This window comes from Mus musculus, chromosome 18 (genome assembly GCF_000001635.26).
Source record: "Mus musculus strain C57BL/6J chromosome 18, GRCm38.p6 C57BL/6J".
NCBI lineage: Eukaryota > Metazoa > Chordata > Mammalia > Rodentia > Muridae > Mus > Mus musculus.
The window spans coordinates 68,122,661-68,148,990 of NC_000084.6; the positions used below are offsets into that span (position 1 = coordinate 68,122,661).

The 26,330-nt window shown below is 42.6% G+C and overlaps 1 protein-coding gene across 10 annotated transcripts in view; it reads left to right on the forward strand.

Moving 5' to 3' along the window:
• Ldlrad4 (low density lipoprotein receptor class A domain containing 4) overlaps positions 1-26,330 on the forward strand; it is a 328,277-nt gene that overhangs the window by 190,387 nt on the left and 111,560 nt on the right. The window contains exon 1 of one of the 10 annotated variants that reach the window (XM_030250539.1): positions 8,659-24,779. The exons of the other annotated variants lie outside the window; for them this stretch is intronic. Coding sequence (XP_030106399.1) covers positions 24,773-24,779 — 7 coding nt within the window. The 5' untranslated portion in view covers positions 8,659-24,772. Of the gene's footprint in view, positions 1-8,658; positions 24,780-26,330 lie in introns of those variants that run through there. 10 annotated transcript variants of the gene reach the window in all.

Here is a 26,330-nt window from a genome sequence, read left to right on the forward strand (position 1 = left end):
CTATTAGTGACGGGTCTTTCCACGTGCTTTCATCAACCTCCACAGGCTCAGACTCCTAATACCGTGGCCTCAAGTGTGGGGATGTCAACACAGAATTCAGTATGTGTTTTGTGTTCATGTGTGTAGATACTCAGACAAAACAGTGCGCTTCCCATTTCTTAAACTAGTTCTTTTATGCTGTAGAAGTCCTCACACTAATTGGCAAGATTAGATACCTTAAGAAGGAGGAGGAAAGACCCTGGAGAAACCCCCTCCTGCAGGGTAGGGATCTGTGGTAAGCTGGATGGCCTCTAGGTATGAACTCCATGAAAGGCAAGGCAAGACTATAAGGAAGGTTATTAGAGTGGGAAGACCCCAGCACACTTTTCAGAAGTGTCTTTTTTTTTTTCAAAAGGACTTAAAGATAGTCCCTTTGTGGAGATGATATGAAAACAGTTAAGAATCAAAGCGAAAGCCACACGAGGAGATGAGTGTGGAATGAGTCAACATGCAGAGGGGCCTGCTCTGGGGCCCATTGTGTCCTAGGACATCTGTCACAGATACGCTTTCAGGGCCCAGGGTAGTGTGGTGGGTGGTAACAAGTTGGAAACTCTTGGTATGTGAATGAATGGATGAATGAATGAATGAGAAGGGACCATTTGAGAGCAAAGGATGTCTTGGGTGGTGGCTGACACTACTGGAGGCAGAGAACCTGAGAGAATGGGATCTAGCATGGAAAAGTAGAACCACTTCTTGTATACGCAGCCAGAAACCTCTGGTGCAAACCTCAGGGAGACAATTGCTGAGGTGTCCTCACCCTGCAGCGCAGATCTGCAGTGAGGACTAGTTTAAAACTGCCATGAGCTGGCAGTCTCCGAGGGAAACACCACTCACTGTAGGATAGATAGACCCAGGTGTGGTGGGCAATGTCTTGGTTATGCATTACGACTTCCAAAAGATCTTTGCACATGTATGAGCATCTCTCAACAGCTGCACAGACTGGGCCCACACTTAAGTGCTAAGTACTTGACTCATTTTACTTAATTGTTCAACCAAGCAGATGCTGGGCGACTCCATAATATCCCTCCTCCATAGTTACAGAAATCAGCAGCAGTGGGTTCCGTTTGGTCCTGTGGTCATGCGCACGGGGGCTGAGAGCTTCCAGAGAGAGCAGACACAAAGGAGACCCAGGGGCTGGTGGGAGACTGTACCTGGGACAAGCCTGTGAAATGCCTGTTCCCGAATGTCACTGGCCTGTGGGCATCAAAGAGTGCAGATGTGGATAGTTTCCAGATTCTGCACTGTGGTCAGAGGGGAGTGTTGAGGAGTTTAAGTTTGGGAGTGGGGACATGTAAATGTTTATCACATGTGGAAAAAATAATGAGCTGCTAGATGTGGGCTCTAGCTTTCACCGTTTGAGAAGTCGTGTTGGCCGACTTATTTGCTTCTGTTTATGGGTGGGTGAGTATATATTTGCATTAAGAAAACCAGCAGATATGCTTGGATTGTCTTGGTGTTATGATTAAGCTCTGAATGTAAAGTTCAAAGGAGGAATCCTTCATGTTTCCCTTGAAGGATTACACTGGGTTTATGCTTTTTTTCTTCTTTCCGTCTCACAAGAATGAGTTAAAATTAATAACCAGCCACTCTCATCTCTGTGGTGACCTTGGTTCATTAACACCCCGGGCTGAGGTTTGCTGACAAGGAAAGCGTTTTGGATCCTAGATTCATTCTCTTGTGACTCCAAAAAGCATTCTGAGACAGGGGCTTTGCTTCTGTTAAGTTTAACAAGATAAATATCGGTTGGAACAGTTAGCAAGGAAAGATGCTCTTTTTTTGTAAATACTGTGGCTATTTTAAGAGTTTTCAAGGGAAATCTTCATCGTCAGGGCACACACTATCTACCAGAGCCTGCTAAAACCAGAGTCTCCCCTTCTGCGGTGCACATTTATTCTTTGCAGGATAGCAGGTGCTCCATTTGTCTTTCCCACCATTAACCTTCTCATTACCTTTCAACCCTCTCTCCAGTATTGCTGTGTAGTCTGCTCACTGGGGACGGTAATGACGCAATGTGTGAATCCAGAGTCTGGCACCTTGTAGCACCTCGATAGAAATAGAAAACTGTGATCACAGCATTAAAATATGCTAACAGGCAGCAGGGACTAGTGGGCGCAGCAGCCACCCTGCAGATGTTCATTCTGACTCTGGTGAGGAGTACAGGGACAGAGAACGGGATGCTGCTCTTTATCCCAGAGTCTTCCGCTGGCTTTTGTTTCCTTGCTAAGGTCTCCAATGGAGCCTTCTGAAGTGTACTGCCTCTGGGGCTTCATGGGAACTCTAAGCTGATGGCAAGAGAGGATGCAAAAGAGCCCAGTGCACATGAGGGAGGTAGCGGTGAGGCTAGAAGTCGGTCAGTTAATTAAAATAAATTAGTGGGAGTTCGTATCCATCATTTGAGGTGGAGTTGCTGCTAAAAAGAGATCCTAAGCCTGTAAAAGCAAATCCAGCATGCCAAATCAAAAGGATGGTTTTACCAACACAAAATGACAAATAAGCAGGCCTTTGAGTTTCTCAGCTGGAAGTTCCTTTGTGCACCCGACTTCCCTTCCTGGCTTCCCTATACACACCTCTTTATCTGAATATGCTCTTTCCTGTTGAGGGACCAGCTCCCTCCCTCCCCTGTGCTCATGGTGTAGAAATCAATAGCATAAAATATATACTTGGAGAATTATCTGGCCATACAGGCCTGGTAGTACTTATCTACCTTGGAGGAGGACTGTCTTCAGGAAGGGAGGCTGCATGACTGACCCAGGCTGGAACTCACCTGCCACAGGTGTGTGTGGCCAGCATGGGAGAGGTGAAACAGGGCCTAGCTTTGTATACAGTATGCTAGAGAATAGGAGACAGCACTCCTATAATGAATACCAGGAATGACTTCAGATGTTTTGTTTTGTCTTTGGACATCATCCACCCTGACCTGACAGGAACATCCTGCCACCGTGGAGCTTCTAGAGAAGCTAAGAGCTTGGCCATCTCCCCTGACCTATGGTCAGTCCCACACCTAATGCCATCTTTGTGGGTCTAAAGCATAATTGAACAGTTATTAGTGGTACTAAGATAGATGATAAGTATTTAATTCTTTCCTGCAACTATGGGTTTTATGCATTTTGGACCCTAATTTTTCCATGACAAAGCTATTACAATGGTATACTTCAAGGCATATTGATTTGGATATAACATTTGTTATGTGCAGGCATGTATGGGCACAAACATGCCATTATGTGTTTCTCTGTGAGGGGAATACATTTTAAGAAACATGCTGCTGAACAACTTTGCTGTTGTGTGACTGTCACAGGACGAACTTATGCAAACAGATGATATAGCCTTTGTGAACTTAGGTTTTGTAAAATGTCTCATTGACCATGAGATTCATTCTATTGTTGACTTATTTACGATTACACAGTATGTGACTATACATACAACCAATCAATTATATGTATGCTTACTTAAAATTTTAGGTTTACATATTTTATGTTTACAAATGCCTTGCCTGCATGTATGCCTCTGCACCATGTATGTCCCTAGTGCCCAGTGAAGCTAGAATAGAGTGTCATAGCCCTTGGACCTGGAGTTATGGATGGTTGTTAAGCTACCAGGACCTCTGCAAGAGCATCAAGTGCTTTCAACTATTGAGCCCTCTCGCCAGGATAATTTTAACTTTTAGAAATTGTTTGAATGTGAAGTGTCCTTCGAAAGGCTGGTGTGTTGATGTTGAAGGCTTGGTCCCAAGCTTGTGGCATTACTTCAAGATGGTTAGCTCATTAGTGGGCTTAGTGATGAACTCAAACTGTGTGAGCTATTAGGGGTGAGGTCTGGTTGGAAGGAGTAGGCCATGATAGAGACACCTTTAAAGGGCCTGCCTCGTCTCTTTCTCTTTCCTGTGTCTGTCTGTCTGTCTGTCTGTGTCTCCTTCCCTTTTGGCCACTATTAGGTAAGCAAATTTCCTTTGCCATAATATTTTTTGCCTTGCTATAGACCTAGATGAGTTGCATATGAACTGGAATCACAAGTAGCAATGAATCATTACTCCTTTAAGTGGATTTTCTTGAGTGTTTTGCCACAATGATGGAAGTTGACTAAGAGAATTCTCAGCATAGCAGGATGGCAAAGTGGTCTAATATGCTAGACTCAAATGAGTAGTCCAGAGGAATAGAAAATCAAAGCTGTATAGAGTCCAGATCTACATTATTAGACCATTGTCTTAAGCCAAATATAAATCACAGTAAAATGTAGTGGGTTAGCAGTTATGGCGATTATTTTTTTTAGACATACTTTTAATTTTTCATACTTTAAAAATTAAATGAAATTTCTCAAAGTTTTTACAGCTTCATGTTAGTGTTTATAAATGGCCTGGCTCTAGCCTGTCCCTTAGAGTATCCATCACTGATATTTTTTGCTGTGAGAGTTGCCTTTGGACTCAGCCTGGAGAGCTACCTTTTGCAATGATCTTAACTTATTCCTTTCCTTATTTACTGATTTCCACTCCTATTGTTACTTATTTCACTTATTGTTACTTATTTCATTCCTTATTGATACTTATTTCACTCCTTATTGTTACTTATTTCACTCCTTATTGTTACTTATTTCACCCCTTATTGTTACTTATTTCACCCCTTATTGTTACTTCCCTCCCTCATTGTTACTTATTTCACTCCTTATTGTTACTTATTTCACCCCTTATTGTTATTTCCCTCCCTCATTGTTACTTATTTCGCTCCTTATTGTTACTTATTTCACCCCTTATTGTTACTTCCCTCCCTCATTGTTACTTATTTCACTCCTTATTCTCTTTGCCCTCCATGGTTGAAAGGCTACTGGGGGCAACATTCTGATCCCTGGAGGGCCTTCTGTTGTCCACACTGTCTTGGCGATGACTGATACTTAGTGTTAGAGCGAACAGATGAATGCATTGCCCTCCTAGAGTGTTTATCTTGGTAAGCTATTCTCTTGCTTTTCCTAGATGGTGAGAATTTTCTCTCTATTAATTTTTATTGTTGTTGAAGAGTGTAGTCATGTCTCTGTCCCCGCTGAACTGAGGTGACTGCATCCCAAAACACGAAAGGCAGAGGTTTGCAGAGTGTAAGGAAGGGGTTTGGGAAAGGAACAGTGGGACAAAGCCACATAGTTGTGCTGACTTTAAGCAATGAGGTCTTCAAAATGCTATTCGTGTGAAAAGAATTTAGCAGCTAGGGAAAAAAAAAAACAAACCAATGCTGCACGTTACTTTAACAATGCTGTCTGTTAGTAAGTGTGAGGCTTACCTACTTTATTCAAAGAAGGAGAAGGAACCTTAGTACACACAGGCCAGGGGGGAGGAGAAGGGGGACAGAGACACAGAGTCAGAGACAAAGAGTCAGAGACCGCATGTGCATGTAAGGCCTAAAGGCAAGAACTGTCATCTCCCTTGGTGGATCTCTAGCTTGAGAGTAAGTCTCCTATAGTCGCATATTAATTATAGAAATATTCCGGGCTTCCTTCTTCACCATTCAGGTGACTAGGGCCAGGTTAGAACATGAATCTATGTGAAAACTAGATATCCATCCATGAGAACCACCCTACATGTATTCTACATTACTCCATTGTTTTTATTGTTGTATTCAGTTGCATGAGTTTCTTACTATACCCTAAAAGATGTCCACATCTTAACCCTCAAAACCTATATAAAATGTAACCTTTACTTAGCAAAATGGCATCTACAGATACAATGAAGGCTAAAGACCTTGACGAAGGTCACCCTAGTCTACTAAGACAGGCCCAAAATAAACACATTCCCCAAAGTGGAGAGCCTTTCCTGTGTGTGATCCGGAGGGGGTATATGACAGCAGAAAGAAAGTCATGGCGATGTAATATGAAAAGGACATGAGTCATTATTGCTGAGTTAGAAGATGGAGGGAGGAGCCAGAACCCAGAGAATATAAAGAGTCTCTAGAAGATGGAAAAGCCAGAAGCATCCAAGCTGCCTTTGGGTAGTTCCGGAGACTGTAGCAAGGCAGCCTGGAGGATCATAAGGAGTTTTAAGAATTGTAGAACTGTGGGGGAGACACCAGAAGGAACAGAAGTCAAGAAAAACAAGGAAGGATCAAAGGATGGCAACAATAACTCATCTGAAGGGGAGGGTTTACTCCTGTGGGGAAGGACATGTGGTTCTGAAGAGGCAGTTTGAGCTTTGTTATGTGGAAACTGGAGAAAGAGTTGGGAGTGCTTGCTGACATCATATACCTCACTATGTACAACACTATTGGAACTCTTACCAATGCAGAACTTCTCCATGCCCAGAGGCAGTAGGCAGTCTTGTCAACTCTGGTCCTTCTGGATGTGGAAGATAACATCGTTGAGCTAGGTGTGAGGCCAGTCTCAGTAAGTTCCCCAAATCAGAGCTTCTAGAAAGTTCAAGACTAGATGACCGATGGACTCTGGAGCTCCAGGATTTGAGCATCAATCCTGATGCCTAGTGCTGTGACTCCAATGCAGGCGACCCTACAGGGGGTTAGTTTTGTTGTGAAGATGACTAATGAGATTTTAATAAAGCAAATTTTAGCCTGGACACTGAGATGTTTTGTGTCCAGATGTTTAGATCTTGGAGCTGATCTTTATAATATATGTATTTTAATTGGGAGCTATGTAATTCGCTCGTGTATCTGTTTAACTTACCGGACACAAAATTCTTTTCTCTTTCTAAAAAGCTTCCTGAGGTGGGAGCGTGCCCTTAGAGCAGATGGTCCTGAAATCCAGGGAAGGTTTAGCAGTGATGGCTGTCAGGGATGGAGCAGGGCACCGTGAAGATCCTAATGTTCCCTGGGCATTTCATGGACAGACACCTGTAACAGCAACTGTGGCTGACCTTAAAAGGAGTTGGAGGGTTGGTTTGTTGTCTCTCTGTGTCTACACTAGAAATCCATGTCCAAGAGTCTCCATGAAAGAATCTGCGATTCCCCACAGGCAGGTTCTCCCGGACAGGCATGATACATGGGGTACTTGCTCGGGGCTATGTCCACGTCACTCATGGCCTTCTTGGGTTGCTCTTAATTGATGCAGATTCTCCCATCCTTTCTAGTCCCGCCTTGTCCTCTTTCACCCTTTGCAAAGAGCATGCTGGTTTTGAGACCCACTTCCCCGTTGTTCGCATCTCCCTGTACCCAATGTTTGGAAGGAAGGGGACAGCCCATGAATGTCACATGGAAGTCTGACTAATTCCAGGAACAGGACCCATTCCCTTGCGTGTTAGCATTCTAACTCCATTCTGTTCTTTTTATGCCCAAACAGCAAGCTTAGGAACAGTTGTTAACACATTTTCTCATCTCCTAACTTGTCACTTTTTTTGGAGACGGCGAAGAATGCATCATGCCTTTCAGTGGGTATAATTCCTTCCATACAGTGTCCATCCTGCTCACACAAGTCTGGCATTTATGGTTAATTCTGAGTAATTAAGTAGAAGTCATGTTTTAGCCATTGCAAAAACACTCCGATGGGCACTTTTGTGCTCAGGAGCGATGGGTCCTGGCATGAACACAGAGTGCGTTTGGGACTACACTGACAGCCACCCTCCATCTTTGTGGGACGTAGTCCAGCTAAGAAATCTGCACTGCAGAATAAGAGAAAAAGACCCAAGATTTCTGTCTTCAAATGTGTTGCTTTACTTGTTCTCTGGCATCATTTCTGCATTTATGGGGAGTGCTTGTCAGCAGCCTTCGGTGAGAGCACGGATTCTTACGTGTAGAAAATCGGACCCCACCCTGTAGCATTAAATCAAGGGAAGCTTTAACTAGCTGGAGAAACTGGGGGAACTCGGCTTCTTTTCTTGCTCTCAGCCCCATTTCTCCTACCTAATGTTAAATATGAGTATTCCTCCCAATTTAGAGGCTTTCTTTGTAGAATATGAATGAGCTAATTACTGGTTAACAAAAAGGACCGGCTTTGGAAGTCTCTCAGTTTGAAAGAGCGGTCTCTGCAAAATGCAACTGTCCCCACCCCCGCCCCCACCCCCGCCCCCCCGCCCCATATTGCTGGAAGTCCTCCTTCTATCTGTTTGGCCACATTGTCTATTGTTATTTGTGAAAGGAAAGTGTGGCTAATAGCCCAGGAGAGTTATTTGGGCACACTGGTCCTACAGGTGTGTTTACAGTTTCTTAAACCGTGTTGATGAACAGAGAGCAGTAATTTCCTATAGGAATTGTTCTAGTGCAATCAATAAAATCATACATCACATGAATTTTGTTCCCCATCAGCTATCCGAGGCTCACGTAAAACAATAATTCATTTCACCAGTTTTTCTTCTTGAATACTTGGTCGTACCTCTTGTCTTCTAGGTTTATGTCAGCACCTTTGTCAAAGCCTTTCCCCCTTTTAATTTAAACAAGTGACATAGCTTCAGCATTGTCTATAACATGGGGTGAGTTGAGAGTTCACTGACTCTAGCATCTTCTACCAGGAAGTGTTCCCGGGTATAGAATGCCATTGCTTTCAGGAATACCCTTTGCTAGCTGACAGGGCCGATGTGTTTTGAACTTCACACCCATGTAGATGGAGCTTTTGAAGTCCTCTCTCCCTTCAACCCCCACCCCCACCCCCCATTGAACCCTTAAGGTTTGGGATAAAACAGGATTAGTGGATTCATAGCTTGACAGACTGAACAGAAAAACGAGGGCCTGCGTTCCATATTCATGTGCATCTGCCCCTCATGGTAGCATGCTAATTGGTTGGCTGGGGCACAAGAGAAGGAAGTTCAGGTTTCCTGTTGCTCAAACAGTGCTTCCTGTCTTCTGGGGCGGGAGGAAGGCAAATGAAGTGAACGGAGCTAAGAGAAATCCTGCTCGAGTCCAGGATGGCAGCCTCTTAGATGCCAAGTCAAACCATGGTTTCTAGAGCGCTCTCTGTTAATCAATATATTGCTTCTTCAAATTTTTAAATTGATCTTTTAAAAAAAATGTATAGGATAGCTGAATATTTTTTAAAAAAACTTGCATACAGTTTCTTTTGATTCATGTTACTTGGTTGAGCTATATATAGTCAGTGTTTGCTTACATGTTGAGGCCCAGTTAGCAAGTGGCATACCCTCCTTCCAGGCTCTTGTTATGCCTCCTACTCATCGTGATGGGTCAGGTGGATGTGTTCAAATTCTTTTAGTCTATTGGACTAACCTTTTATAACGTGTGTGTGTGTGTGTGTGTGTGTGTGTGTGTGTGTGTGTGTGTGTGTGTGCATGTTAGTGTACATGCCCATGGAGGTCAGAGGTTGAAGTCAGGTGTCTCCCCCAATCACTTTCTATCTTATTGATGAAACAGAGTCTCCTGCTGAATCGGAAGCTCACTGGCTTGGCTCCTTTCTTTGGGTCCCAAGCGTTAAGTTTCAGGAATAGGGTTTATGTCTGGCATTTTGATTTTTCACATGAGGATCCACTTGAGTCCCCATGCTTGCATGGCAAGGTCTTCGCCACCTGGGCCACCTCTGCCCTTGTCATGTCTTGTAGTCACATGGCAGTACTCTGCAGCAACACTTCTTATGCTTCTTAAACTTTTGTCCTCATGATCCCTTTTCACCCAAGAAATGTTTACTTTAGCCATAGGCATGTACAATATGTATACAAATCAAATACGTATTGACAGTATACCATAACTAAATTTGTAAACAACCCTGGCATATATCATTCTTACATTTATTAGAAATGAAAACAAGTTTGCATACTGATGAGATGAACATGCTTTTACATAGACAGTGGAGTCTTGTCTGAGTATTTAATGCCTTGGGACGTAGAGCCTCTGTGTTTTTCAAGGAGATGGATATTTTTATTTTATCATCAACACTATCAACTTTACATAAATACATAGTAGAGAAAAATAGAAGAATTATATTTAGGGCTAATTAAATTTGTTTTTCAATCCCAAGCCAAAACTTATTTAACAACTTTTTCTATAAAGCTCCGGCCAGTAGCTCAAACAGCAATTTTAAAAATGAAACATTTTTATCATAATCCAATCCAAAGACCTTACTCACTTGCCTCATGCCGGGGAATGACAGTAAGGAAATATTAAAAGGCTTTGATTTCTCTAATCTATAAGAGCAGACAACTTTGTGGTTACAGTAAAATCACTGAAATTTATGGCACACAGTGGCCTTGGACTGTGATGCTTTCAGCAGCATTGGTTGGCATTGTGTGGCCTGGGGCATGCTCATTAGAGGGCTCATACTGTGTGTGTTCAGAACCAAGGCTGAAGAGAAGTCTTGAGACAAAACTCGGGCAAGTGCTGCCACAAACACACAGGTTCATTACACACTCAGTATTTATGTAAGCTTTGGTCATTGTACATTCACAAGGAACATTGTATATTCAGAGACTTTCGATTGTTGACAGATTCTCTGTGACTTTTACATTCATTTATTCAACCTATAGTTAAAGAGGCTGGGGTCTATAGGAGATGTGGACAGACAGATATACAGTCCTGAATAGCCTCTTGCTCTCAAAATGAATGAAAATTCAAAAGGGCAGGTTCTTTGACATAGTTGATCTTGGGATTCTACCTATTGCTTGAGGGAGCTTACATGTGATCCGAGAGGCCATATTTTCTCCGATTTATGCCTTCATTGGTTCCCAGCACTAAATCCACACTGTATTTAGCATTAGGGCCATCTTTGTTGGTGCAGGACCAAGAGCCAAAAGGAAATAGGATTTCCTGATTGGGCTGTGGCTTGGCAGAGGTTTGTTGTAGCAAAGGTAGTTTCAGCAATTGCTTAATCTTTAATAAAAGCCTTTCTTATCTCTGCTGCAGTGCAACATGTTATGTATGTCTCATGACTTATGTGTAAGTCATAGTGCAAGGCCGAAGTACCTCTCTTCCAAAACGAGGTCCCCATGTCCCCTGCTCACTTTCTTGCTTTCTTTCCCTGTTATTTTCACCAGCCATGAATCTCTTCTGCATTCCAGTGTCTTGCTTATTTTCTCTCCCCCGCCCCCTGAATGTTGTTACAGAAGGGTAGAGATTGCCGATCATTTGGTTTATTAACATGCTTTTAATTTTCTGATTAGTATTTATGAGCATATAATAAACACCTGCTGAATGCAATAATCAGTCAGTCTTTCAAGTGGCACCTAGAGATTGACTAGAGACTGTTTGAATGGTAATGTTTTGCAATTATCTTTTAAAAGACACTTTTTGAAGGATTGTGACTTAATATAAAGTCAAACTGGATAATATGTGACAGGAATAGAATGCAGGGGGATCCCTCACTCCAGTTGTGCTAATAGACACATAAAACACTTGTGTTGAAACCCAGAATCTTTTCATGCTAGAAGCATCCAAATGCCAAAAATAGAATGGAACTTTCTCAGTATAATAAAGAGAATTATCTTAGTCCATTCAGGCTGCTATAGTAAAGTAGTATTATTGGAAGCTTTGCAAATGATAGTCATGTATTTCTCATAGCTCTGAAGGCTGAGACGACTTTACTCAGGTTTCTTCTGGGTTGGCTTTTCATGAGGACTCGTTGTTGAGTCACAGACAGTGCCTTCTTGTTTCCTTAACATGGTGGAAATGGCATCGATGAGTTCTTACGTGGTAGAAATAGCTCTAGAAAGTCTCACTTAAAAAAAAAATAAAACATGGATCCCATCTGTGACCTAATCCTCACTCTAAGGCCTGATCCCCTAGTTCATTTGCCTAAAGGACTCATTTTTTAACCTATAATTTTGGAGGAAACCCAAACATTCAACATAAACCAGAAGATTTATGAAAACTCTACACCTAACACCATATCCAGGTGTGAGAGATCAGAAGAGACGAGGTGCACACTCCTACCATTGATAGTTTGTGCTGTCCTGGATGTTCTAGCTGGGGTAAGAAGAAAAGAAAAAGGGGAAAAGGGTATTCTTGTGAAGAGAACAAGTTAGTCTGTGTACAGATGAAATGATCTTATGCATAAAACATACCAAAGAATCCATGAGACAGAGCTAATGAGAAGTCTAGTAGTTTCTTGGAATGAGATCATAGTGTGAAAGTGGGGCTTTTCTCTCTTCGTGTGCAAGGAACAGTCTGAGACAGAAATTAGGAAAGTGTTTCCCTTTGAAGTGTTGGAGAGGTGGCTCAGCAGTTAAGCTGCTCTTCCTGAAGTCCCAGGTTCAAATCCCAGCACCCACATAGCAGCTCACAGCCATCTATAACTCATGTTCTAGTGAATGCCCTCTTCTGGCTTCCACGGGCACAAGGCACGAAAATTTTCCACAGGCATATATGTAAACAAAATACCCATATACATAAAAAAAACTAAAAAGGCATTTGAAAGACTAAAATACCTGATTAAATTTAACCAAGGAAGAAAGATCATTCATTGAAAACTACAAAACATCCCAAAAAGAATTAAATGGAAACACTTCAGGTCTTAGTATTATTGCTAAGAAGATAGTGTTACCTGTAGTCACCAATAGATTGAACTCAGACCTCCTCAAATTCTAAGAGGATTACTTTGGGATCAGGTGTCAGAACAGGGTCCAAGAATGGAGTTGTGTGAGGAGATGTAAAACTCCAAGAAACCAAGACAAGAGTCTTGTAAACTTGTTTTCTTCAAAAACTCAAAATTATTCTTGGATTATACTTTCATGCTTCTCCCAAGAGTAGCAGATAGGAGTGAGTTCACCTCAGACTATTAATTGCAACTGGATATTGTTGTTTGTTTGTATGCCTTGATGGAAAAATATGTTCCTTGCCACATGTGCCTTGCCCTTGTGATTGTACACTTTATTCACATGACCCCCCCTCGACCCTCAGAGTATAAATTGTCTGATGCTCTGAATAGTGTTGGCTGTTTCATGAAACTTTAGCCCACCTCATCTTTAGGCTCCAGTCTCCCCGGTCCCATTTCCTCTAGAGTGGCAAATGGTGGTACAGGAATATTCCAATTCCATATGGAATAAAAACAAAACCCAATATATAATATTTTTCGAAAAAGATTCAAGCTGAAACAGTCATACATCTCAATTTCAGAATTGACACTGTGATCTGAGCATAAGGTTAGACACATAGACAGAGGTGCTGGGCTGTCAGTTTACAATGTATACCTATGTGTTTTCGATCATTTAACTTTCGAGAGAGATACCAAGGCCCCTCCAATGGGAAGTAAGTAGTCTTTTCAACAAATAGGAACACAAATGGATTTCCATATCAGAAGAATAAAATTGGACCTTGGTGTCATACTACATATAGAATTTAACTCAAAATAGAGCAAATGACTTAAATATCAGAGTTACCCATAGGGTGGCTTTTTATGACATTCTATACAGCAGAGGATTCTTAATTTGATGCTAACATATGTGCAGCAAAATAAAAATAATTGAATGATGTCAAAATTAAAAACTTCCGTGCATGCAAAGACATTCTTGAAAAAAATGAAAAGATACTCCAAAGATTGAGGAAAGATGTTTCAAATTATATTCTTGATAAGAGTCATCTTGAGAAAGATGAGAGACGAGAGAGGGAACATGAAGGTGGGTGGGTTGGGACATGGTGAAGATGTGGGAGGAGTTAGAGGGGGAAATGTTGACCAAAATATATTGTATGAAAAAGAGGTTTAAATAACTTTTTAAAAAATCTACTAAAGTTCTATATTAAAAAGAAAATCCAATTCCATAGTAATCAATGACGTTGAGCTGTCCTTCCTCCAAAGAGAACAAGCAAATGGGTGGTAAACATATGAAAGGATCCTTAGCATCCTTAGTCATTTGGGAAACACAAATCAAAAGCACAGTAAATATCCCTTCACACCTGGGAGCACCATCTTCCCTAGAGGAACTATAAAGGAAACCAGAAGTCTCTCTCCCCAGAGCGTGGTGGTGAAGCAGAGAGTCGGGCTGCGGCAGGACTGAGAGTGAACGCTCAGCCTGAAAGGAGTCCTTTCTAACATGCCCTCTAAGCAGAAGAGGGGGCAGAAGGAATGTAAGCTTTGTGAAATATTACCTTCTGGGTGAGATGGAGCCATTCCAATCACAGATCCACAGCAACTGCAAATACCTGCCAAGAATGGACCATCAACTCAAGTCAGCCATGGGTGGAGGAGAGACTCAAAGGACCCTTTCCCTCCCCACTGAGGTGTTTGCTATTAAAAGCAGGGACAGGTGTTGCTTTTGGTTGTGTGCCCACTGGTGACCTGTTCAGGCTCCAGTAGGTGGCCCTGGTTAAATTAAATGGGTCACAAAACCAAGAGTCATAAATTCTGGAAGGGGACTGATGGGACTTGGTGAGGGGGTGTGGGAAATGTGAATCTACAGGGATGGAAGGGAGATGGGGGAGGAGATGTAACCAGAACACATTAAATAGAGCCATGAAGCTGTCTAATAACAAAGTGAGTCATTGAAAATGTTCTCTAGAAGTCTGAGAATGATCTCCAGCTAGTCCATAGAGAATCCGGAGCAGATGTCCACTGCTGGTAGGAACAGGTACCATGTAGTTTGTTTCCTCAAAGCGATAAGCACAGAATCCTCCTAGCCCTTTGGAATCTGCTCCAAGGACTTGCAATTCATATGCGAAGAAGTGTTTAAAAATGTCGGCCTTAATGTACATCCCCCACAGACACGTGGCTAAGTAGCCCATCCATGCAGCCGTGCAGTGCTCATCCCTAGCAAGGATGGCTCTCCAGTCATGCTACAGCACGCACAGACCATGGGGAGTAGGCTCCATGAAGCAAGCTAGTGGCCGCTCGTGTGAAATATCCCCAAATAGGCAAGTGCACAGACAAGAATTGCCCCAAGTTGCTAAGATCTGGCATCCTAGGACTTATTTCTTGCATTTTATTTTGAGTGATAGATTTGAAAACATCTAGTGGTAGGGACGGCCCAGCAGCGTAAATGTGACTAATGCTATTGAGTGTCACACTTCAAATGGCTGAAGGGACAAAACTCAGTATAGTTACCATAATTATTCTTGTTTAATTCGTAGAACTATTTGGAAAGGAATTCAGGTTGTGGAGTTGGGCTTCTCTTTCTCCAGTCTGGTGTCCTGGAAGCCTAATCAGAAGGCACCCTGTGCAGGAGACTTCCCCTCCGAGGAGTATGCTGCATGTGAAATGGAATTCTGTGAGAGCCCTCAGGCCCAAAGGGGAGCAATCCTCAGGCCTTCCCAGACTTCCAGAAATGTGGCTGCCAGATGTTTGCAGTGTCTTGGCTTCCTATACACACACACACACACACACACACACACACACACACACACACACACACACACACACACACAGAGAGAGAGTCATTGGAAAAGAAGCATTCTCCGTGTATTTCCTCAGCCCCTATTTTTAATAGCTTCTTATAGTTGTGTTTCATGGGGGCGGGGAAGCTTAGAGCACTTTACAATTTTATATCTAAGGAAGGTTAGAGAAACCAGCTCTCGCTGGGTATACCCACATCACACTTAAGGGCCCGCCTCGTGCTTGTCAACATGCAGCCAACTCACAATGAACACAGTGACATTCTGGGAGATACTTTTCCCTTCTTACTGGGCTTTTGCTTATAATAGTTTCTGAGTTTGTATTCTTACGAGTTTTGTCTGTACGCACGCACGTGTGTGCGTGTTCACGTGCGACTCTGCATGTGTGTGTGCTTCTTGTGCTCATTCTTTGTTTCTCGTTTTTTCTTTTTCCTCTGTTTTGTTCTATTCTGGTGTTTGTCCCTTTTTTAAAGAGAGAGAGAAAGATGGCACAGGGTTGGGAATGGGTAGGGGGGCTCTAGGAGGAGACGAGGAAGGACAAACCTTGATCAGAATATATTGTATGAAAAAAAAGAAATCTATTTGTAATAAAGAATAAAACAAGCAAGCAAACAAACAAACAAACAAAACGTCAGTTTGGCATGACATGTGTTGTCCTGCAGCCAGATGAGTCACCTGTATGGAGTTCTCATGGTGCGTGACTCAAATCGTACTGCATAGCACAGGTCCCGGACACTGCCATGCGCTATGTGACATCCCCTATATGATATCTCACCTTCCATACCTGCCATAGACATAGCTGATGTCTGAGTTGGCCCTCTCATTAAAACCACCATTTTCTCACAGTTGTTCTCTGAGGAGTTGAGCTGTTTTTTTTTTTTTGTTTTGTTTTGTTTTGTTTTGCTTTTAAAGAATGTGTTTGGAAAATAGAGGCCTGGGGGAGGGAGGGAGGCACACTGGGAGTGAAACCCTTGACTCCCAGTAACAGCATCTCCCCTTTCTTCCTGCAGGTTCTCTCAGCCTGTGTATCAGGTGCACAGGTGAGAAAGCAGCCTCTGTCTCCCTCACCTCTCCACGCTCACCCTGCCCTCAACTTCTGTTCCTCACCGCCCACCCCCAGTCCCCAGTGTCTTGGACAAGCAGAGTCCCTTTGAGATGATTCTTCAGATAATGTGACAAGACTGTTTAATGCCCTCTCTCTCTCTCTCTCTCTCTCTCTCTCTCTCTCTCTCTCTGCCAGCCACTGTTAATGATTCAAACCAATTTCTATGATGGGGCTGATATGGCTAACGGAAGCTTATTTGCTGATAATGTGTTGTGTATGAGGGAATTACCAAACTTGGAGACTATTTTTTTTCCCTTGAAAAGCCACAGAGATGCTGGTAGTGATGTCATAATTTATACAAGGTGCTTTTCAGCGTGCCCCAGTGCATCCCAGGAATTTCTGACTTGTTTGCGCTGATTGGACAACAGTCCTGCTGAGTTATTGTATTCTAAGATTTTTTTTTATTAGTAACTATGTATGTATGCATGTCCCTGTGTTGGTAAGTGCACATGTAAACTTAAGGTATCTTGGCTTTCCAGTGTCTTGTCCATTAAAGCACTCCATGTTGAGATTCAGGAAGGTGTATGTGTGTGGGGGTAGTCCTCTGGTGTTTCATTTCTTACACATTTGCACTGGTGAGGCTGATGTTGCTTCACAGGCTGGCACTTTGAAAACACTGGCGTGAAGCACCAGGAAGTGTGAGAGAGCCACAGTAACGTTCCAAGTTTTGATTCCTGTGCCCAAGAGATCCAGAGACCAAAAATGCCTCTAACCTGTGAGCCCCATGCCCAAGGACAGATACTTCTGAAATGCTGCTGGCTGCTCTTCATATAAGATAAAAAGTCACATGTTTTCTCATCCCTAAACAAGTTTAGTTGACCCAGATGTAGCAGATGTGCTTGATCACATATAGGCAGGAAGTAGGTCAGGATGTATGCTTGCCAGAGATTGGACAAAGGCGGGAAGTATGTGGCCTTGTGGGTTTGTCTTTGGAAGCACCTGGCCAATTTAGCTCATGGTCATTTTCCGGGAGTCCTGGCATGGATCTGGCTAGAGTCCATCATCCTGGCCAGTCCTTTCATTAAAGCTTGCTTCAAATTTAGCTCAAAATGATGGTAGTGGTCTTGTTCTCACCCAGTGGGGTTGATAGACTAAGCTGTGAGACAGAGGACACCATTCACTGGGTAGACCATGAAGGCAGCAAAGTAAGGGCAAAGTTGAAGAAAATGTTCCAGACAGAGTGCACACTTCCAAGTAGGGCTCAGCTCAGCCCCTGTGGACTCAACTAGACTGGAATTCCCTCCGCTCAGTACGAATCACTCACGGATGGTGCCATGTTTTTCTTGGAAGGTGCTGTTGTTTTTCTGTCTTAGGCAGTAGAGAAAAAAACCTCTGCTTGAATAATTAATGTCTTATTATTTCAAGTGAAGACATACATCTCACAAAGGAAGATTAATGAGTGAAAGGAAGCTCAGATCATTTAAAAAAAAAAAAAAAAAAAAAAACACTGATTTTTGACCTGTATGGAGGAACTGGGGTCTTGATTTTGTGGAAGTCTTAGTTTGGGAGCGTTTATCTTAGCCACTGAAACTGAAGCTGCCCACCTTCCAGCAGCCCCTAGGCCAGAGGGTAAAGAAGACTCTACTGCTAGTCTCAGCTCTCTGTTCATGTCAGTGCATGGCTGAGGCCTCTCTGTGCAGCCAGCTTTCTGCAGAGTGAGCTGTCTTCTTGAAGGCCAAAGGCTGGGTATGAAAATCAGCCCCTTGCCCTTTGAGAGTCTGGTTCTGTGTAAGTTCATTGAAACTTGCAAGTGTAACACAGCACAGGCCTTCCTCATTTTCATGCAGGTACTTGAAGGGGATGGCTGGCAAGCCAGGCAGATAAAGGAAGTCATTTAGGCTTCAGTTTCAGATAAAAGACTTGAGGTTCATGAAATGTTCCTGGTAACAGTGTAGCTTCTGTTCTGGGCTGCAAAACACATTAGAATAAGAACAAAGGAGCAACACTGTGGAGTCTGCAGGATCCTGACCCGAGCCAGGCAATGCGCCAAGTCTGAGGATTTGGGCATCCTCTGAGCTAATGAAAACTCCACCTGACAGGCTCCTCCATCCCCTCATTATCCCGCCCCTGTCCTTTCTATATTCTTACCTTAATTTGCAGTTTCCTGGCCTTAGCAGTTGGCAGAAAGGTTACAGAGAAACAATTTAAGGTCAAGTGTAATCAGATGGCCCAGAAGGCCATTCATAAATAATATGAATCACAGACGTCCCTGGCACTACAGGATTTTACATGGTCTCGTGAATAATCTTGCCCTACAAACATATTACATCTTTCTTTCACTTATATGAAAATAGGCACATTTCATAGTTCACAGTGGGAATATATAAGCCATGTATTTCATTATTAATATATGGAGAGAAGACTACAGACAAACTTTCAAAGATACTGTCAACTTTAAATTTACTCAAATATCTTTGCATGTTATTATCTTTTAAAAAGCATTTATTTGTAAAAATCAACATTAATTAAGCTTCCTAGCTGCACTGAAAATACTTCAAATGAATCCAGTGAATTCCCTGCCCCTGCCAGGCTTTAGATGGATTTAAATACTTGGAGCTAGGAAAAGCAAACCTAATTAAAGCTTAAAGATTGAATTCCAGGTAAGTTTTCTTCCCTTTAAAGAAGGCATTAAAAACATGTCTTCATATTATCCAGACAACAGTCCTCGGAGGGAAAGTAGACTAGATTGTGAGGGATTCTTACGGCAGCTCTAGATTCTCCAGCCACTTGGGAATTTATCTTCACGGGTTAGGTGTTTCTGTCCGATGTTCATGAGTGAATGGATCATGGCAGACAGGTGAAAGCCCTAGTGGGTGTGTGGTTCCTGGCGTGAGGTTGGATATATCTGGGTCATGTTTTCCCAGTGTCAGTTACAGTGGACTGAAGATGCTCTTGGAAAACAGCCCACAACTCCAGGCAGAGTGGTTGGCTGAGAATTCCATAGTGTCTGGAGAGAGTAATGTCCTATTTGGGTCTGGGTGCAAGACCATGAAAGGCAAACTGTCCATGTTCTCTAAAAACTGTAACTTAGGGCCCGAGATGGCTTGCCCAGAGTCTACTGTGGCTCTTCCTAGTTCTTTGGAAGTCCCCCTCCTAGGAAAGCATTAGACTAGTGGAGTATTCAGGAGATTACAGAGGGAAGTAAGGCAGACTGACAAACTTAAGAGTGTGAACATTGGTTGCTGTTTTCCACTCTGTTCTTAGCAAGCATAGCTAGAGTTGTTTGTTTAATCCGGGTTGCTCCTCATTCTCCCAGTATAAAGGAATGCCAGCTTAGCAGTGGTTGCTGCAATGTACTACGTATGCTAAATGGTTGATACCCTAAACGCTTTTGAATTTTATGATAAGAATGGACTCTCATAGCCGGGCGTGGTGGCGCACGCCTTTAATCCCAGCACTCGGGAGGCAGAGGCAGGCGGATTTCTGAGTTTGAGGCCAGCCTGGTCTACAAAGTGAGTTCCAGGACAGCCAGGGCTATACATAGAAACCCTGTCTCAGAAAGAAAGAAAGAAAGAAAGAAAGAGAGAGAGAGAGAGAGAGAGAGAGAGAGAGAGAGAGAGAGAGAAGACAAAAACAACAAAAAAGAATGAACTCTTATTACCATTAGAAAACAAAATCTGACTTTTTGCTGTTTGCAGAAAAAAAACAACTTACCATCAATGACAGATACCAACTTAGAGTAAAAGGGATAAAAGAAGGTATTCCAAGGAGAGGGAACCAGGAAGCCAGAAGGCATAGCTATTCTTGTATCGAACCAAATAGACTTCGAAGCAAAACACACCAGAAAAGATATGGAAGGTCAAGTCATATCCATTAAAGTAACAGTTCTCTGAGACTGTATTGCTGTTCTAAACATATATGCACCAAACCCACAGTACCCATAAATAATACAATATGTAAAATCAAATTAATCCCAACACAGTGATAGTGTGTGACTTAGGTACTCCATTATCACCAATAGACAGGTCATCAGCGTAGAAGCCAGAGAATCTCTGGAGTTAAATCACAGCTTAATGTAGTTAACCGATACACATCTAAAGAACATTCCATCAAACACTGAAGAAGACACTTTCTTCTTGGTAGTCATGGAACTTTGTCAAGATGACCACATATGAAGACAAAACAGGAACTCTCAAAAAATAAAGGGAAATTGAAATAGCTCCTTGCATTCTATCAGACCATAATGGAACAAAGCTATCAAGAGCAGCAGAAGCCATAGAAAGTACATGAGACTCAACAGTTCACTATTAAATGATAATTGACTCATTGAAGAAATAAGGATTTTTTTTTTTAACTTTGGAACTGAATGAGAATGAAAACCTAGCCTGCCAAAGTCTTGGGAGCAGAATGAAGGCACAGGATTTTCCTAAGAGAAAAATGCACAGCACTTTTGTCTACGTAAAAAAAGTTGAGAGATCTCAAATGAATAACTTAATGATGCACTTTAAGGTTTTGGAGAAACAAGATCAAACCAAATCCAAAAGCAGTACCTAAGAAGAAATAATAAAAATATGGGTTAAAAAATAACAAAATAGGAATGAACAAATGACAAAATCCCAAATAATACAGAGAGTTAATGAAAGAGAAAGATGGGGTTTTGATTAAACAATACTAGAAAACCCTTAGTCAATCTAACTTAAGGAAAGAGCAGACCCAAATGAAGAAAACTAGACATGCTAATGCGCTGCCTTACTACTGAACTGTGTCTCTCGACCTCGGTTGTTCTTTGTTGATTTTAAGTGAGATCTGTGTAGCACTAAAACTAACCCAACAAGTTATTTTGTACCCACCGACAAACCAACTTTAAAGTTTACAGGGTCATCCAGAAGATGCATTATAGAGAATATGGTATTTCAGGACAAGAGCAAATGGGAGGATTAATATTGCTAGACCTCAGGGTTTACTATGAATTACGGTAATCAGTGCAGCATGGCATTTATCAGAGGATAGGCATGCAGTTAATGGAATAGAGCAGAGTGTTTGCAAACAGATGTTCCCGAATACCTTTAGCCGATTACAACAGCAAGGCTAAGACGACACGTGGAGACGACACGTGGTCTTATTAAATGATTCTGGATCAAGTGAACATCTGGGTACAAGAACAAAATAATTGAGATACCTACATCTTACCCCAAAACAACTCGAAGTTCATCACAATTATAAATATAAAACGCAAGATCCTACAAAATTCCCAGAAAATAGAGGGCAAAATAGTCTAGGTGGCCTTGGGTTTGTGATGGCTTTTTAAATGGAACACCAAAGGAAAATACTTGATGAATTAACCTTCGTTACAGTTAAAATGTTCTGTTTTGTGAAATAACATTTTCAAGTCAATGAAAGGACAAGCCACATAGGCTTTGAGAGAATGTTTGCAGAGATTAACTTAATGGCCCGTTACTGGAAACGTGCGAAGAGTTCGTAAAGTTTGACTAGAGGAGCAGAAACTGAGTAGAGTGGTCGAATATCTGAACGAAGAGAAACACAGACCCAACAATCATAGAGGCCCACTGCAATCAGGAAAGAAAGTAAGTTCATGAAAACGTGTTCTATATCACAGGTTTTCAGAGAAGCAGAAATTAAACAAGCGATCACTCCAGATATTTTAGAATGGCCAAACTGCACAGCACTGACGGTTCCACGTACTGGGAGGGATAATGATCGAGAAGGAGCCACATCCCTTGCTGGTGGAAATACAGATGTCTGGAAGGCAGTTTTGGTAATTGCTTTAATTAAAAACAAAACCAACCAAAGAGCAACACCCAGAGTATGCCACTGTCGCATGATTTGTTAATTATATTGTTTGGTGTTTTCTTAAAATGTAAATCTGGTGAAAATCCTTCACAGATATTCATCACAACTTTCTAATAATTGCCAGAACTTGGGAGTCACCAAAATCCCCATTGTCGGTAAAGGATGTGGTTACATGCAGACAATGGGATGTCACTTAACACTGAAAAGAAATGTGATATTGAACAATGAGAAGACACAGAGAACCCTTAAATCCCTATGATGAAGTGAGCAAAGACAGCTTGAAAAGCTACTTGCTGTTTGAAAAGCTACATGCTGTATGACTCAAACTGCATGACATTCTGGAAAAGACTAAGCCGTATAGACAGTAAAATAGGTGATCGCCAGGGCTTAGTGAGGAGGAGAGATGCTAAGCGGAGCACAAAGATATTGTGGGCAGAGCTATTCTGTATGATAATGTAGACCCCTGTCATCACCCACAGAGTGCGTCAGACTGTCTTTTCAGCTTTACAGAAAATATGAGTTTTGGGTGAGAAGGCATGTGGCTTTACTGATTGTAGTAACTAATTCTACTAAGAGAAAAAGGAGACACTGCTTGTGTCCAGAGCAGGGATTCCTGAAATCTACAAATTTCCTCTCAAATTTTGCTATGAACTTAAAATTTCTGTAAATAAGACATCTTAACCATTTATAGAGTTCAGTAATGTGAATGAAAGTTAAGTCAGCAACAAATAGCTTGGAGTAAAATTAGTAAGACAAGCCAGCCACACCGTGTCCCTTTGTGAAAAGCCATACTCTGGCTGTCAGAGATCATAGCAGTCTTGGTTAGTGGGTGGGCATCTAAGAAGAACATTATATCAATTAGAAGTTCAGCAAAGCACTGTCCACTTCCTAGGAAATATGACATGGATGCTCTGGCTAGCTGTGTCTTAGTGACAGACATGGGCAGAGCCACAGTTGTGACCTGAAACGTGGTTTTTGTTAAGTGGAAAGGTATATATCTTTCTTCTGTCCCTCAGTAGTGTGGTAATATGTGGGGAGGAGCCTGGTTAAGGAAGCCGGAGAAAGGACAGTGTTGATGCAAATGCTTCCCTCTTCTGTGCCTTGACTTTCCGCTGGGCGCCCCTAATTGTGTGAGCTGACTGCTTCCTCTGGATACATGTGTTGACTTGGGTTCTAAACACAAGATAGCAATGTTTCTGTGGATGTAAGCTGATGGCTTGAATCTTACCTATGCTACAGCAGTGATATGAGCCCCAAAAGACAGCATGGCAGGACTGAGCCCCATCTACCAGGGAGAATGCCAGTGACCCTGAAGTTATGGCTACTTCCCCAGGTCTTATAAATCGTGTCACAATTCCTGTTCTCCATTCTCTTCTATCAACCTCTTTCAGAACATGTTCTAGCCCCCAGACACTTTTTATTTAGTACATGTTAAGTGTTTTTCTATGTAGGGCTAATTAGTAGTATGTGCTGAGTGTAAGTATCATACAGGTATCACGGAGGCAAAGTTCCCCTTTGTAGCCTGCTATCGATGGTAGACAGTAAGATTGATGGCTTCTGGGAAGGTATCAAGCCAGGAGCTCCAGCTTTGAGAGTGTTTGGGGCTGAGGTATGAATAGAGTATGCTAGTGTCCAGGGTAGAATGCAGAAGGCATGAAGGAAGAGATGGGGGTATCAGTGGGTGGAGACTTGTGGGGGGGGCGTGGCTAGAGACCCTGGTGATGCTGATGGCACTATTGGATATGGAGCTGCCGGAAACTCAGAGGCTGAGGAAGGGCAGTGAGAGACTCTACAGCTGAGCTAGAGAAGGGATAGATGCAGAGAGACACATAAGGTTCTAGACTGTACTGCAGGAGAAAGACCTGCACTGTGTGGCAAGGGCTGGGGTCCTTTATAGAAGAACCAGTGTCAACCCTCAACTCCCAATGGAAATGCCTGTCTGTGCCCAGAAAGTGCAGAAAGATGAGCTGCACCACCCTGTGCTACAGTGAGGACGAGACCTGGATTCTGAGGTCTATCAGGAGGCTAATGAGTATCCCTATGGGATGAAGCAATGCTATGGAAATGAAAGAAGAAAAGAGGCTAGAAGAGGTCAGAGCAAAAGTGGAAAACATCTGATGACTGGAGCTTTACAAGGATTAAAAAGTTGCAGGGAGTTAGGGATAGAAGGCCAGGGCCTGGGTAAGACAGTCCAGTCTGCCCTAGGGAGGAGAGCCCTTGGCATTGAGACAGGTTAGAGGCCAATAACAAAACGATAGAGTTGAGAGAGGGAAGAACTGCTTTGTATTTTAGAGGCACACGAATTAGAGGAACACTGACAAGTGCTGTCTATCTGTAATAGACCAAGTTATTGTCTTAAAAACCAGCCAGTGCTCTTCAAAGTAATTTGAATTGCTATTTCTAATTTCAGTTAAGTCAACACCACTCAAGTTGTCGTTTTCCCCTCTCAACCTACCCTGTGTAAACTTCTTACAAAAGCCTCAAGGTCTTCTAGATGTTTCCTAGGGATCAGGATTTGTGTCGTTTTCAACCAGAAGAATATCAGTAATTAATTCATTGTTGCTAGCAAGCAGGTAGGTGTGTGTGTGTGTGTGTGTGTGTGTGTGTGTGTGTGTGTGTGTGTGCTGACTTAATCCATTTCTCCTCTAAGGTATGTGGCAGAGATGAATAACTCTGAAGAGCTTTGTCTGGAACAGGTATGCCAGGTATGTTTTAATATTCCAATGAAAACGCTGTCTGGGAACTGTCTTTGTTGAGATGGCCGGAATGGCAGAACCAGAGAAGGATAGACACTGTTGAAAAGAAAATCAATATGTATCAGTTTGAAAAAATGTTGAAGGATCTGGCCTTTAGACTCTGCCTTTGGTAGAGTTCAAGAGATAGCTGGAAGTTGGCAATACAAGAGTGTACAAGTCCTTTGTGGAGTCTTCAGATGAAAATGTCATTTATCCATTTTTTTTTCAGGAAATAAATACCCAGAACCTCACCATGAGCCAGCACTAAACTCAAAATAGATAACCCCCTCCCCATGTCTTTATCCTCTGCTGCAGGGAACGAGTCAATAAAATGAGTAGTGTGTTAGAAGTTAGTGAATACTTTGGAGAAAGAGCAAAGAATGGGAGATAAGAAATCTTAGGGTATTCCAATTATAAGTAGACAGTCGTGAAAGGACCTGTTGAGAGTGTGGCTTTTATAACTCAAAGCAATGGAAGAATAAACTCATGTGTACAAGGAATACAGAGAAAGGATCCAGACTGTAAGAAGATGACAACCTTTCAAAGTTAGTTTTATCAACTTGGCACAAACCTAGACATACCCAGGAAGAGGGAATCTCCATTGAGGGATTGTCTCCATTAGCTTGACTTGTGGGTGTGTCTTTGGATTGATGGGGGATGGGGGAGGACCCAGCCCACTGTATGCAGTGCCATCCTTGGTCAGGTGGTTCTGGAATCCAATAAGAAAGTTAGCTGAGTGAGCCAAGAGAAACAAGTCAATCAGAATGTGCCCATGGTCTCTGATTCAGTCCCATACATTGGCTCCCTTCCCTTAATGATAGGCTGTAACCCGTAAGCTAAAATAAGTCCTTTCTTCCCCAAGTTGCTTTTGGTCATGGTGTTTGGTGACTGCAATGGAAAACAAACCGTCCAGGATCAGTGAGAGGCATCAGAGAAGCAGCTGCGGTGTAGGAAGAGGCGGGGCTTAGGTCATTCAAGGCTGCAGAGACCACTGAATGGAGTTCTGCTTTAGGGTGAGGCATCAGAAGTTTCAGGACAGAGATAAAGATGTGACCTGATTAAAAGATTTGTCTGGCTGCTGTGCTGAGCTTATTGTCTGGGGGCAAGGGCGGGAGCAGGGGCGTCTTGCTACGCAGCTGTAGAGACCATGGAAGCAGGAGGAAGTGGTGATGTTGACCTCAGTGGAGAAGGTCCGGGGCGGTGCCCTTTGAACATAAAGTCAGCAGGGCTGGCTGCTAATCACAAGTGTAATGAGAGAGTTAGAAGGGACAAGAACTGTCCTTAGGTAATTGGCCTGAGCCCATAAGAGGATGGTGTTGCCAGTGACTGAGTTACAGGCGACTGTGGGGTGACAGTGAGTACTCTGAGTTTGGTTATACCAGGTTTACAGTACACTGTGAGCCCAGGCTGGATCCCTTCTGGGAACCCTTGTGTCGGTTTTTAAAGGTGACTCAAGTACAGTAACCTAAAGTACAGGAAGACACATGAGGTGGGGCTTGGGGGAAGAGGAACGTCCTGGGT